Below are 15,108 nucleotides of genomic sequence, written 5' to 3'. Positions count from 1 at the left end.
TTTATAGTTATCACATAGTTATCGAATTAATATGCAACCCTCGATGAACCAATGGTTGCAGATTCGATCGGGATATATGAGATGAAGGGACCGTACTGTACGTTAATCATAATCGACTTGTTCTTGCAGGCACTATCAGTGATACCTAGGGGATCATGGGGCGATGCTACTAGACGCTCTTACCATGATCCGATGGGTGCAATCAGAAATGAGTTCTGACATTCTTGATCAAGATGTTGATGAAAAGAATGGGGCTAACTAGGGTAAACCCGAATAAGAATAAATGTTATTCTGAATCACAAGGAGTTGTGAACCCACGGCTAGCTGTATCCCTGAACCATTGAGGGTCACACAAGCACTGGATCATTTGTTCCCGTTGAGAGAATAAATTCAAGAAGTTGAATTTAAATTATATAGTAAATTCAAGGAGTTGAATTTATGATAATTAAATTTTGAGAGAATAAATTCAAGGAGTTGAATTTATAAAATTTGAGAATTTAATTTATTAAACTCAAAAGTTGAGTTTATTAAATATTTAATTTTGGAGGTGATAAAATTCAAGGAGTTGAATTTATAATTTAAATAATAAATTCAAATGTTGAATTTATAATGTATTTCATTTATAAAGCTCAAAAGTTGAGTTTATTAATTAATAAATTAAATAAGGTGGGTATGTTTAATGAGCTTGTAAGAGTACAAGTCCATCATAATAAATAATTAAAGTTTTAATAGGTTTTGATTAAATTAATTAAACTAGTTGGACTAGCCCAATTAATTAAATCAAGCCCATTAATGTTAATTATGTCATTAGGCTATTATTTAATTATAAATAACACATGTTAAAAAAAACCCTAGCCTACCACAACACTTCTTCTTTCGAGATTTTCAATTTCAAAAGGAAAAATTGGCCACTACCTTTTTGAAGGAAAAATTTGAGCCATCTCTCAATTATTTTCTCTCCTAGGCAAAACTTCTTCCATATTTTCTAGTGCAAATTGGAAGAGGAATAAACCATCCAGTCATGGACTTGATAGGAGGATTTCATCGAAGAAAGTTCGTAGGGAATCAACAAGAGCTAATCCGTTTATATCGGATTAGTTGGAGTCCAGTGATTTAATTCACAAAGGTATAATTTTTAAACATCCTATGCATGTTTAATTCCTGAAAACCATACGAGTGTCCAAAAGAATTATTTTGTTTTCAAAATAAAATAAAAATTTTAAACTTCCGTTGCGTTTGGACACGTAGAAAACCGAGATCCAACAGTTCACATTCGTTGGTACTTTTGAAGGCAATTTCATGTACCATACACATGCAAATCATGTAATGAGGCATGCATGGCACACAAGCTTACAGTTCACAATTTCCATGCATAATGCATGAAAAAGGTTTTGGGCTGAAATCTCTGACAAAATCGAGCATAACTCACGATGCATATAGACAAATTATAGTATTTCACAATGACCCTATAAATTGCAAGCTAGGTCTCATGATTTCCCACTCCAACCCCGAAAGTCAGTTTCAAATGAAGAACTTACAAAAGCCAATACGAAATGAGTTTTTTTCAACTAAAGTTGATGATTATGATGATAACAATAATGCCGAAGTCGAAGAACTGCTCCTGCAAGGGCTTGAAAAGAAGAGTTTGCTTGGATGGTCTCTGTACAAATACAAGGGTCACTGGTGTAGCTTGGATTTACTTCGGCCAATTATACGCTGTGAAAAATACTTCAAAGCTCGCGATACTGACGTAATATTGGCAACCCTTCCCAAATCCGGAACCACTTGGCTGAAAGCATTAACGTTCAGCATCATTAATCGCTCGCAGTATCCCCTTGATGAAAATCCTTTACTCACATCCAATCCTCACGCTTTAATCCCTTTTCTGGAACGAAACATCTATAGAGAAAATGAAAAGCCCGACCTGGATCACATTCCCGAGCCAAGAATCTTTTCGACTCATGTGCACTACAAATTGCTTCCAACTTCCATCATGGAATCTAAGTGTCGTGTCATACATATATGTAGAAACCCCTTGGATCAATTCATTTCGCTTTGGCATTTCAAGAATCTGATTTCTACCAGTGGATCCATTTCTTTGGATGAGTTCTTGGAAGCGTATTGTGAAGGGACGCATGATTATGGACCCTTTTGGGAACATGTTTTGGGATACTGGAATGCCTATCTGAAGAATCCCGAAAAAGTGTTGTTTTTGAAATACGAAGATCTGAAGAAAGATGTAAATTTTAATGTGAAAATGATAGCTGAATTTATTGGATATCCTTTCTCGTTGGAGGAGGAAAAGATGGGATTGATAGATAAAATAATTAAGCTATGTAGCTTTGAAAAGCTTAAAAATTTGAAGGTAAACCAGGTTGGTAGCTTGGATTCTTCGTTGAAAAATAGTTACTTTTTCAGGAACGGGGAGATTGGAGATTGGGTCAATTACTTGACTCCTGCTATGGTTGAACGAATTGAAAAGGTTGTGCGAGAGGAGTTTAGAGGATCTGGATTGATGTTCTAGCTGCAGAAATGAGTGCATTTTGCTTGTCTAGCTAGCTAGTTTGATGTAACTTATTTTAAGAATATCATATTGTATGCTTAATTTGTGTTGTTACCTGGATTTATGGAGTGGAAATTATTTATTTTTTTAGAAAAACCATAAAATTATGCTAATTATTTGAAATAAAATATATACATAGACAACACATAATCTATACTTATACTAGCAGACGACGCACACGCTTTGTGTTTGTATAAAATAATATGAATGAGACATATAAACCAATTGATAAGGATTTTCAAATAATATATGTTGAGTATCAAACAAATCACAATGAAATTAATTGGAATGGAAGTTGAATAATAGAGACACATGTAGAGCAGTTGCTACACATTATCTCACAATTACGATCCCATGCGAAATATGTTTTAGTTTGTGGATAAAAAAAACTCCATAAAATATATACGTGGCTCGTGTTGGGTAGAAAATACAGCATATAGTTTGCTACTGAATCAACTGTTGGCGGAAGGTTTGCAGGAAATGAATCAGACGTAGTAAAATAAAAGACGGAAGGAAAACCGCAGCTTCCGGCTTGACAGGTCGCGCGGTGCTCTGTAAACAAGATGTGTTAGATGAATTTTTTTGAATTACACATATAATTATGACACAACACTAACTCTAATTAATTAAAATGCTAAAAACGAAACAAATTCAAATGTGGTTGCTGAAAACGATTTTTTTAAAATGTTATTTCTATTTTCAAGAAGGGTTTTCGAATTCAAATTTGAATATTGAAAACTAATACGAAAAGACAACAAATTTCCTATCGACCTCAACCAAAAGCTTGACTGTTATTAAATATAACATTAATTCCCCATTATTTCCTTTTTTAACATTTTACATATAAATAAATATAGATTATTCTAACTAATTACTATAATTGGTCTTATAGCAAATCTAGAAAAAAACACACGTGATTTAAATAATCATATACTTGCCACAAATTGCTAAAATAAAAATAAAAATTCCAGATTTAAGTCCAAAGAATATTTTCCATAAAAAAAATATATACACACACAATACGTACATATTTACACCAATTTTAATAAATATTCCTTAAATAATTAAATTAAATTAAATTAAATTTGTTTATTTAAATATGTTCACGATCACAACAATGATTCAGTTTGGCGGTGCTTGGGTTTTGGAGGGAATGATAAACGCGGCAAAGTTTTAAATTATTTTAAACCGACCCGGTTTAGCTCCAGATCACAGGGACCCACGGGTATCGCCCGATCCATTGTGATTTTCCTAAAGTACCCCTCTGTCAGTTCGTTTCATTTCACGCACCTCTCACGTTCTTTTCACCCACACTCATTTCCTCTGGTTTCTCTATCCACATCTCCCCCACCACCTCTCTGATGGAGAACCGTAGCCAGAACTCCGGGAGGCGCCACCGCGAGAAATCGTCGTCTGCCTCGTCATCTTCTAGGAGGAGTTTGAAGAGAAAACTTGATGAAGAGTTAGAAGTGAGGACAGGAGACGATGAATCGTCGTCCGATTCGCAGCAAGATCTCGTACTCGATGTCAGAACTCAAGTCGAGATTCTCTATTGTTCCACCTCCACAGAGGTGGATCGCGCGTCCTTGAAACGATCCATCCACGTCTTATCCGAACTTGCGAAGAACGGTACATAAATGTGGAGAATGAAAAGTAAATTCATTTGTTTTTTTCCTTTTCAGTTTTTGTGTAGTTTCTGGTCCGTTCTGGTTATTTTTTGAGCCTCGGAGTGCTTAAATTTGAGTCTAGGTCCTTGATCTGCTGGGAATTTTGCATGTGTAGTAAATTGTTTTTACTTTTGATTTTTTAGTCAAATTTTTTTATTTCTTGAGTTTTCGTGCTCTGGATATTGAGTTTACTGCTTTGATCCATGTGGTAAATTCGTTCGTTGCAGAGGATATAGTGAATGTTATTGTGGATTGTGGTGCGGTTCCAGCACTTGTGAAGCATCTGAAGGCTCGGCCTTCTGAACGGGAGGACGATAGTGGTTCGACCTTGTACGAGCATGAGGTCGAGAAGGGAAGTGCCTTCACGCTTGGGCTTCTTGCCATTAAAGTAATTGCCGTGTTCAATGTTGAGCATAATTAAGTAAATCTTCTAAGTGGTGGCAGTCAAAGTTTTAGGAAAATTCTAGATAGGTCTGGTTTGACTTCTGCTAATCGAGCAGCCGCATCTCACATGCTCCATTACTTAGATTAGCGAACTTGTTTGTTGGTAGAAGTAAGAGGTCGGATCGATTCAGTAATGAGAAAATGGCATGTTATCTACACATAAAGTGTGATTGACAGCTGATGTTTCCTTGTATTTATTAAATATTTTGTCGTTTCCGTTACTGGAAAGAGCTTTATTAGATAGGGAATGACTACTTACAAAGTATATTCTGCGGTCTTTGTTTTAAATTGTGAATCTTACATCTTTACTGCTTGTAACTGTAATCCGTTTTATCTAATTACAATTTTTGTTCCTTAGCCGGAGCATCAACAACTGATTGTTGATGCGGGTGCTTTACCCCATCTCGTTGATCTCTTAAAGCGGCATAGAGATGGACAAAAATCTCGGGAAGTATGTAGCGTTATAAGGAGGGCAGCTGATGCGATCACCAATCTTGCTCATGAAAACAACAACATTAAAACTCGTGTGAGGTTGATTTTCTTTTGTACTCTGTCTCTCGGTTTTGATGTGTGTTTGGACTTTAATTCCTTGATGTTTAGGGTTGAGGGTGGTATACCTCCACTCGTGGAACTGCTTGATTTTGTTGACTCGAAGGTGCAGAGAGCAGCGGCTGGAGCGCTTCGAACTCTTGCCTTTAAAAATGATGAGAACAAAAATCAGGTGGTTGGATTTTGCAAAATTGCATAATACAGAATTTCTTCCCTACATAGGTTTAATTATATCTCATTAATATCAGATTGTGGAATGCAATGCTCTACCAACACTTATACTTATGTTGCGGTCAGAGGATGCTGCCATACACTATGAAGCGGTTGGCAACCACTAATACTTTTGTTTTCTATTGCTGTTGTATTCACTTAGATTTTTATCCTTGTACATGAAAAAAGATTTCTGATATCTTTAATGCTAATTAACAGGTCGGTGTCATTGGAAATCTCGTCCATTCCTCCCCAAGCATTAAGAAGGACGTCCTTGCTGCTGGGGCTTTGCAACCTGTCATTGGGTTACTCAGGTCATTGGATTTATGTTCTGTGTTCTTGGAGAAACAGCAGTATCATTTTCCCGGGGTCTTTTATTTAGAAATCGTTGTTTTGTTGTCATATATTTTTGAACGATTGAATTGGAATCATAAGTTTCCAGTTTTTGAATTGTGAAATAAAATCGGTGATTGAGCAAGTTGTAAAACATGCTGGAATTATATCTGTGAGAACAGCTTGTGCTGTCCATTGTTAACTATCACCACTAAGCATTCCTTCCCTTCAAATCCAGCATTGCCATGTTCTGATTCTGGAGAAAAACTAACACGGTATATATTTTTGCTTGACATCTCTAAATCTTGCAAGCAATTGTGACCCTCGATATAGCAGTGGAGTGGAAGGAATTTTCTATGATTAAGCAATGCAAAGATCCTGTTCTCCCTTGCCCTTTTCCATCCCAATTTTTTCTAGTGCTTTATAGCCATTACATCTTTGACGTCAATGCCTTGATACTTGTTTTTTCAAGAGACTTAACTAAAATCAACATTTTAAACCATGAGTGATTGAACTCCTTGGTTGAATCCTGATCTGTGTGAGGCTATTTGTGGTTTCACTGTGTCCCTCTAAGTAAAAAGTTGTTCTCTGATCGCACTTCATAAACGACCATTTTCTAAACCACGATTGGTTGTAATTATGAAAATGGAATCCAAAACTTGAATATCTCGGTCCTCGAAACAACGGCGTTGTTGAAGTGGTGGTGAGCCTGTGAATGAATTTTGAGATCCTTTTGTGTTTTGTCCAGATTATGATTTGCTATTTACAGTAATTAAATGAGGCATTGGAGTGGATTTCTAGAGCAAATCTTTGTGTCAATTAAGGATTCTGAAGTGAGTTTATTCTAAAAATATAAAAGTATGTTATCAGATGTGGGATCAATCTCTTTCGTGTATGATTGAAAATTTTCTAAATTAAACAAAACGGATGGGTATGTTAATCACTTACCTCTTCCGTGTATGATTTAATTTATTCTAAATTAAACGAAACAGATTGTTATGTCAATCACATCAAATTTCTCTTGAAATGTATGTACCATTAGTGAATGGGAGTGTTGAAAATAAGTTTTATATCTGTACGGAGGTTGATTTGGTTTGATCCTTGTATCAAATATGTAAATTTGTTTCTGGATATGACCTTGATGTTTCTAAGTTTGCTGTTCTCGTTATCAGGTATACGTGTGTGCATTTTATTTAGTTATTCATTTATCCTTTTCATTAACTGACTATATTGAAACTCAGTATGGACATTGACTCTTGGTTCTTGACCATCTTTAACATTATGCATGCGTGGTTTTATTTTTTACTTGCTGTTTGTGGAAATCATTTTCTGTTTTAAATTATTTTGCCTTCATCTTTTATATCTACCTTGAGGTGGCTAATCTGGCTTCTGTTGTACGAATTCAGTTCATGCTGTCCGGACAGCCAAAGAGAAGCTGCTTTACTGCTTGGGCAATTTGCAGCGACGGATACTGACTGTAAGGTTTGTACTAACATTATTTTTGCTATTTAACTTGAGAACTGGAGCTTCATTAATTATTATAGTTGTATCTGGAATCTCCTCTTTTAACTCAATGCAATGGAAAATCCCTGGATGATAATTCTTCAGGTTCATATTGTTCAAAGAGGTGCTGTGCGGCCATTAATCAGTATGCTCCAGTCACCTGACTCTCAATTAAGAGAAATGTCAGCCTTTGCCTTAGGGAGGCTAGCTCAGGTAACATTTCCCATTTTTTTGGTCCCAACAAAGTGTACATTTCCAATTCCATCTAAGTTTATCTGATTCTTTTGTTTTGTTGCTAAAACCATATTTTATGTGTGTTAGGACACTCATAACCAAGCTGGTATAGTTCACAGTGGTGGAATAGCTCCATTATTGAAGCTTCTTGAATCCAAGAATGGATCTCTGCAACATAATGCTGCATTTGCTCTTTATGGGCTCTCAGATAATGAAGTATTGTTCTAAAGATAGTAGTGTTGTTATTCTTGTAAAACTGAGTTATCTGTTCATTTTTCTGGTCTGAGCATGGAGGTACTTGTTGGTTTCTCACTCTCTTCTATTTCTCACTCTTCTTTGTTTTAGGATAATGTTGCAGAACTTATTAGGGTTGGAGGTATTCAGAAACTTCAAGATGGTGAATTTATTGTTCAAGTACTATCTTATCCTTATTGGTTTTTTAGTCAGAAACATTATCTGTTTAGTCTTTGAATTGATGCTATAGCTTGATTCAAGTGATTGAAAGGATTGTTTCATATTCCTTTTCCTACAGCCTACTAGAGATTGTGTTGCCAAGACATTGAAAAGACTTGAAGAGAAGATTCATGGGCGGGTGAGTTATTTTGTTTGTTGAAAATATAAGTGTAGTATTCAAATGTCTCATCAGTGGTTGACCCCTAAGAAAAAGGACAAATGGAGAGTGACAGTTTGGGACAATTGGAGGGAAATGTCACTATTGTAAACAGCAAAGGATAATAGGTTTATGGTGTGTTGTCGATCCTTTGATTCTTGATATCTGAAAATTGATGTGTTTGGTGTAAGTGTGGATCTTAGAACTGTACAAATCATTGACCAGCATATAAAGGCTTCCTTGCCAATCACTCTTCTAATCATTTTCCATTTTAGGTACTGAACCATTTATTATACATGATGCATGTGGGGGAAAAAAATGTTCACAGACGGGTTGCTTTGGCTCTTGCGCATCTGTGTTCTCCTGATGATCAAAAGACTATTTTCATTGATAACAATGGTATGTTGTTTATCAAATTCGTCCAAATTGTCTGCACATCTACACTTTCTGCTAGAACCTTCTGCAACCACCTTGTTCTTTTCAGGATTGGAGTTGCTTTTGGAGCTTTTGGAATCAACTAACTTAAAGAACCAAAAAGATAGTTCATTGGCTTTATGCAAGTTGGCTAACAAAGCCAACTCTCTTTCTCCTGTGGATGCAGCTCCACCCTCACCAATACCACAGGTGATTGTCCAGTTTTCAATTGATTTGATTGCGTCAGTCACTTGTATAATTTATGGATTATGCATTTTTTGTTTTGCAATGTTTTGATATTTTTTAGATGAATTTTCCATATTGTTATATGATTTTCCCCCTGATTTTTCTTGGTCTGAACCCTGTTTACCTAGTAGCTGAACATAACAAGCACATGAATGTACTTGTTAATTTTCGAGTTCCTAGCGAAGAAGAGTAACAAGGTCTAATGGAATTTTTTATTTGTCTTTAATGCTTAGTGTATGGAAGAAAGAGAAGCGAGTGTAGTTGTGAAAACACAGGTTTCACCTGGTGGGGTGGAAGATAATTCTAAGCCTGAGCCTTTTTCATTTTTCCATATAAGATTAATCTGACCAAGTTTTTACTGCAATGCTGCAGATTCATGTTGTAGAAGTCCAGTCTTGCTATATTTACTTACACGTTGTGGAAATTCTGAAAAGACTGTTAAAATGTAATTTAAGGATTGACGTGGAGGGCTTGGGCAATTATTTAATTAGGATAACCTGGTGAGGTCAATACCTTTTTAAGTGATTTTTGGAAAAATTTGTTCAATGCTTTGCAATGCAAGTTACTTGACATTTGCATTGCAAAGCGTTGAACAAATTTGTACCTGTACAAGAGGATCACTTCTCTCCCCTAGCCCATGCTAGTATTTTCTCTCAAAGCCCCAAATTAACAGAATAATCGAACGAATCCTCAACTCTCCCCTCCTTCACATTTTATCTACCACTCTCATTTCTAGATCCTTCCAATACACAAAGCAGGCCCAACAATTAAAGCCCATAATATTATTAAGATCCGTAACAAGTAACCTATTCGATATTAATTTATTAATTATTTATTATTACACGTTTTTTGCTCTCTACATTGTTGAAATAAGTATAAAAAGTTTTTATGTTTTGGTTGTGTACAATAACTGGAAGCTATACTAAATGACAATCACATTTACTTTTAGAATATGTTATTTCAACACTGTTTTGAAGGGTTGAAAAAAATATACACGTTTCAGTGCCTTTTCATACAAATTAGTTGAAATCCCGCATAAGTTCTGCATTATTTTCCTTATACGTGACTTCCGGACTTGAAAAACATTTCTCCATGCAGAACCTGATTTATGTAGTTTCATATACTATTCTGTTTTCTGAATAAAGAAAATGTTTTAGCTTGATGCATATTCTTTGATGACATAAGATTTGCACTTTTGGGTTACTTGTATTATAGCTTAAAAGTATTGATTTTGAATTGACTATTGATCTGAACTGAAAGAGCTTGATGTATCTGGCCTTTTGCAATAACATATCTTCGTTCTCTTGATATTGACTAATATAGTTGCTGATATTTCAGTTTGTGATGGGAAATTTTTATTTTTACTTTTCCTATATACTTAAAGTGCTTTTTGTTCTACAGGTGTATTTGGGTGAGCAGTATGTGAATAATCCTACATTGTCTGATGTCACATTTTTAGTTGAAGGTGACTATTGATACGTATCTTCGCGAGTTGTTTTCCATGCATTTTCATTCTAAGCAATTGGTTATCAATCTTTATTTCTCTTGTTTTTTTCATCAGGAAAACGATTCTATGCTCACAGAATTTGTCTACTTGCTTCTTCTGATGCATTCCGAGCTATGTTTGATGGTGGTTACCGGGTATCTTTTACCATTTCCTAATTGAGTTCCATCCACACAATTTCTTGTTAAACTGACGCACAGATTTCAGTAACATAGGACAATTTACATCGTCTAAATTATACTTTCTAATTTTTTGTATTTTGCTTCAACATAAACATACACAAATATAGTAGCAAGGATTTATGAATTCTAAAGTGCTGTTCCAATGTCTTTAAAAATTATAGTTAATAACTTGTCTCGTAATTGGTTGGCCGTGTAAAAATTTACTATAATCCACTGCAGGAAAGAGAAGCCAAAGACATAGAGATTCCAAATATAAGATGGGATGTCTTTGAGTTGATGATGAGGTGAAAATGCTTCTAAGTTTTTACAAATTTACTCTTGCTCTCAAATAAAATGAAGGCAATCATCTTTAATTTCTAAGTACTAGTCCCTGCATTATTTTTGGCCGCAGGTTCATATACACTGGATCAGTTGACATCAAGTTGGACATAGCACAGGATCTTCTGAGGGCTGCTGATCAGTATCTGTTGGAAGGTCTGAAACGTCTGTGTGAATATGCGATTGCACAGGTGAGTTTACATAAGAGAAAGGGGACCAATTTGACCGAAAAGCTCTTATAGCCACAATTCCTAATTGTTTTTTCGTCTCCTCGAAGGACATATCTGTGGAAAACGTGTCTCTCATGTTCGAGTTATCTGAGGCATTCAACGCTTTCTCCTTGAGACATACCTGTGTCCTATTCATCCTGGATAAATTTGACAAAATATGTAACATGCCATGGTATGCTTGACTCTCTGCTTTGACTTGTTGTCGTAGTTTAGTACTTAATGGTGCTGAAACCATCGTTTTTGTATGCTCGTATGCAGGTATCCCCAGCTGATCCTGCGTGTTTTACCGGAGACTCGTAATTATTTCTTGAGGTTACTGACCAGAACGCTTTCTGAATCAAGACGATAGGTGGTTTGACTTCAGTTTTGATCTTTAACTAATCAAAGACGCAGGAATGTGTACAGAAACTGGCTACTTTGCTTTTGAGTAATTGTAACAAACGAAGTGGCAGAGTTTGTTGTCTTGATTCTTTGTCTCCCATTTAATGTAAACTCCAATTAATTCATGGTTTATTTCGCTGAACTGCTTTCCAGTAGGCTTGAAGTATACCTCGAAAAGTGTCGGCGATAAAATTTACATTTTACGAAAAGTACCCACTAAATCTAAAAAAAATTAATTTTAGAGTTGAAAGGATGAATGAGTGCATCTGTTCATTCTGTTGGGTCAGCTCCGTTTAATTTTAGTCGAAATGATTTCGGAAATGCCCTAGAAAAATAAAAAATTTGTTGGATCATTTCGATAATAATATGCTGAAGTGAATTAGATTGGGACGACAAAGTTTAATCCATATATGTGATTAGAAATAAAAGTAGAATTACATGAATTATCAATGAGATTTCAATATGGGTTCAATGCAATAATCTTCCGACTGCGCTCATGCATCGTAATTTTTTGTAAAAAATTGGGAATTAGATTGGCTTAATTGAAGAACTGGACAGTGGTGAGAATGAGAATTTTCTGGGAAGTTTCGCGAGGGCCCGTGTGCAAATTGATATCAGACAGGCCTCAAAAAAGTATGTCCGCAAAATGGGTGGAAATAAAGACGATATGATAATCATTCTTACTTGTGAGAGTACCCGATTTTTGTTACGCCTGTGGCAGAGAATGTGATAGCGATTCACTGCAAACAGGAAAACTGGAGTATGGAACCTGGTTGCGAGCGGTGTTACCGACTGGAGCTCGAAAGAATAGGCTTCATACATCACAAAACACAAATACTTACTCAGGCTAAGATGATCCTAACTGCGAGCATGATGTGGATGATTTGGAAATACCCAAAGAAACTAATAGAGATGACGTGGAGTCTAACAATCGTTTGATGTTGGAAGAGGTGCAAGGGATCACAAGGAAATATGTCCCAAGACCTTATGAAAACTTCTCATGATAAACCAGATTTCACAAGCTGTAGTAAACCAATTCCACAGTTGGGGACCTCTGTACGGAGCCCCAAGGTATGGCTGGAATTGTTATTGATTACTTCAATAATCTCTTCAATTCTAATGGCTCCTCCCTAGACGATATATGCATATCGTTTTTGATCGTGTACAAACTAGGGTTACTAGCCAAATGAACATTTAGGTGAAGAAAGCATTATTTGATTTGCATTCGGATAAGTAATCTGGACCAGATGGCATGCCAACACTATTTTATCAAAAATTTTGGCACATTGTTGGTTGGGATGTTACCTCGGCTATCCTAGACGTCCTTGATGATGGAGTTTCTCTGGATTGCTGGAATCAAACAGTGGTAACTCTCATCTCTAAAGTTGCAAATCCTCTCCGGATGAAAGAGTTCAGATCTATTAGCCTCTCTGTAATGTCAGATGTAAAATTGTCTCTTGAGTCTTGACAAACTGTCTAGGCCCCCTCATGGGTAATATTACCCATGATTACCATAATGCTTTCCTTCCAGGAAGATTGATATCTGACAACATAATCTTGGGTTCGAGTCTATTCATTGGGTGCGTAGTAGAAAAGTTGGGAAATATGGCTTTACAGCTCTCAAACTTGACATGAGTAAAGCCTATGATAGAGTTGAGTGACTATTCCTTGAGGCGATGATGAATAAAGTGGGATTTGCTCGAGCCTGGACTAAAAGGATTATGATATGTCACACTTCTGTCTCATATTCATTCCAAGTTAACCATGATATTTTCGTGCAACTGATTTCTAAACGAGGCATTAGACAAGGTGATCCTCTATCACCATATTTATTTGTGATATGTGTGTATGGTCTTTCTTCGATGTTGTTTTCATTTCAATAGAGAAACCGGTACACTTGGAATCAAGATTGCAAATTTGAGCCCAACACTTTCGCACTCGTTCTTTGTGGATGCTAGTCTTCTTTTTTTTTTTTTCAAGGAAACAGAAGGAGATTGCGTACAAGTCAAGCATTTTATTGATCAATATGCAAAGGCGAAGCATAGCTTATCAATTTCGAAAAATCCGGTCTCTGTTAGCCCGAATACAAGTTTAAGATATAATGAATCATATTAAATCGATGCTCGCCATCCTGGTAGTATAGGGACATGAGATTCATCTTGGCCTACCTAATTTCTAAGTCCCGAATAAGGGAGTATAGTTTGCATATCTTCTGAAAAAAGTTGTCAAGATGATCTCTGAGTGGGGTCATAAATTTTTCTCGGTTGGAGGAAAAAATGTTCTTATTAAGTCAGTGCTGCAGGCAATTTCCACATATGCAATGTCGTGATTTCGAATTTCACGATCCATATGTGAAAACATTGAAATGAAATGTGCCAAGTTCTGGTGAGGCTTTAATGCAGACCGCAAAAAGCTACATTGGAAAAAGGTGTACTAGCTTTGCCAACCGAAATGTCAAGGTGGAATGGGTTTTAGAAAGCTCGACATATTTAATAAATCACTACTTGCAAAACAAATATGGATGATTATCCAAAACTCCCAATCCCTTGTTGGCCGAGTCCTTAAAGCTCGTTACTTTAAATATGGTGATATTATGCATGTGCCTCTTGGAAGTAATCTGTTATATATATGGTGATTCCTTATGCGGAGCAGAAGCTTACTAGAGGAATGTACGAATTGGCGAGTAGGGAATTGATCTTCAGTCAGAATTTTCCAAGATAAATGGGCGCGTATGTTTCGTAATTTGCTTGTCAACTATGCATCCATGGAGAATGAGCTCACTGTCAGTGCCCTCATCAAGGATGGGAGATGGTATGACGAGGCGATAAGCGACACATTTTTACCTTGTATTATTCCAACCGAGAAGTACCTTCTAAAGCACCATGTTCCATTGTCCGAAGTATGTCCGCTGTGTGGATTTTTGGAGGTGATACAAGGTGCCATGCGTTTTTTTTTTTGTACCAGAAAACAAAGGCTTTTGGAAGGGCTAGATTTGGAAGCAATTGCTAAAACATGTCTGAGGGCGTGATACAATGAAAATCTGTATTTGGATGATGAGTCAGTTAAGCAAATTCGAGTATGAAAGATTTTCTTGCCGGGCCTGGGGTGTTTGGTGTGGTAGACTTGGAGTTCTTCATAAGACGAAAAAGCGCGTATATAGCTACCGAAACAGTGGGACAATAGCTGCATTGAGGAATACTGCTTTGCGGCGTGAGGTTCATAGTAACAAATATAAGATTGTTAGTAACAAATATCATCTTGATGTGGACGCAGTCGTTAACGAACAACTAAACATCTATGGTGTTGATAGGATAATCCGACATTCCGCAACCAGCCTCGGTGGTACATGCGGAACTTTTGGCTCTTAATGATTGAAGCTAGTTTGCGAGAGAAGACATGCCCGCACTCATATTTATTCTGATGTACAGATGGCTGTGCCAGCAGTCATGGATCCATATAGTGACTATGGGTATATTGGATTATGCGATGAGAAGATTAAAAACCATTTCATAAAGCTGTGGGTAATTAGTTTAAAGCACATGAAACAGTATGTCAATATAGTGGCCTTTCCCTCTTGGTTGGTTGATATCGTATCTATGAACACTTGTTCTTGGTAAAATGGATACGAGATTACCAGGAAAAAAAGAGGAAAGAAATATCAATCACTAAGAGTAAAAAAAAGGATAAATAAAAAAGTAGTAAAGTACTATAGTCAACAAA

General features: G+C 36.3%; 2 protein-coding genes across 2 annotated transcripts; both read left to right on the top strand.

The window, feature by feature from the left end:
• The first annotated feature begins 1,514 nt into the window (after window positions 1-1,514).
• Window positions 1,515-2,629, top strand: LOC140960444 (cytosolic sulfotransferase 8-like). Its single transcript, XM_073418712.1, has one exon. It carries the CDS (start codon window positions 1,526-1,528, stop codon window positions 2,522-2,524), a length of 999 nt encoding a protein of 332 aa, XP_073274813.1. The 5' UTR covers window positions 1,515-1,525; the 3' UTR covers window positions 2,525-2,629.
• A 1,221-nt stretch (window positions 2,630-3,850) lies between these two features.
• LOC140959185 (ARM REPEAT PROTEIN INTERACTING WITH ABF2-like) lies at window positions 3,851-11,530 on the top strand. The gene is made up of 19 exons (XM_073417003.1): window positions 3,851-4,192; window positions 4,458-4,618; window positions 5,033-5,205; window positions 5,275-5,395; window positions 5,472-5,546; window positions 5,653-5,747; window positions 7,173-7,248; window positions 7,375-7,482; window positions 7,591-7,719; window positions 7,849-7,917; window positions 8,036-8,095; window positions 8,389-8,512; window positions 8,598-8,737; window positions 10,175-10,238; window positions 10,335-10,414; window positions 10,679-10,743; window positions 10,851-10,968; window positions 11,055-11,179; window positions 11,266-11,530. Exons 1-19 carry the CDS (start codon window positions 3,925-3,927, stop codon window positions 11,354-11,356), a joined length of 2,142 nt encoding a protein of 713 aa, XP_073273104.1. The 5' UTR covers window positions 3,851-3,924; the 3' UTR covers window positions 11,357-11,530.
• The last annotated feature ends 3,578 nt before the right edge of the window (window positions 11,531-15,108 follow it).

Source organism: Primulina huaijiensis, chromosome 15, assembly GCF_012295235.1.
Source record: "Primulina huaijiensis isolate GDHJ02 chromosome 15, ASM1229523v2, whole genome shotgun sequence".
NCBI classification, from domain to species: Eukaryota; Viridiplantae; Streptophyta; class Magnoliopsida; order Lamiales; family Gesneriaceae; genus Primulina; species Primulina huaijiensis.
Note: the sequence above shows the minus strand (reverse complement) of the source record. Positions and strands in the feature narration are given on the sequence as shown.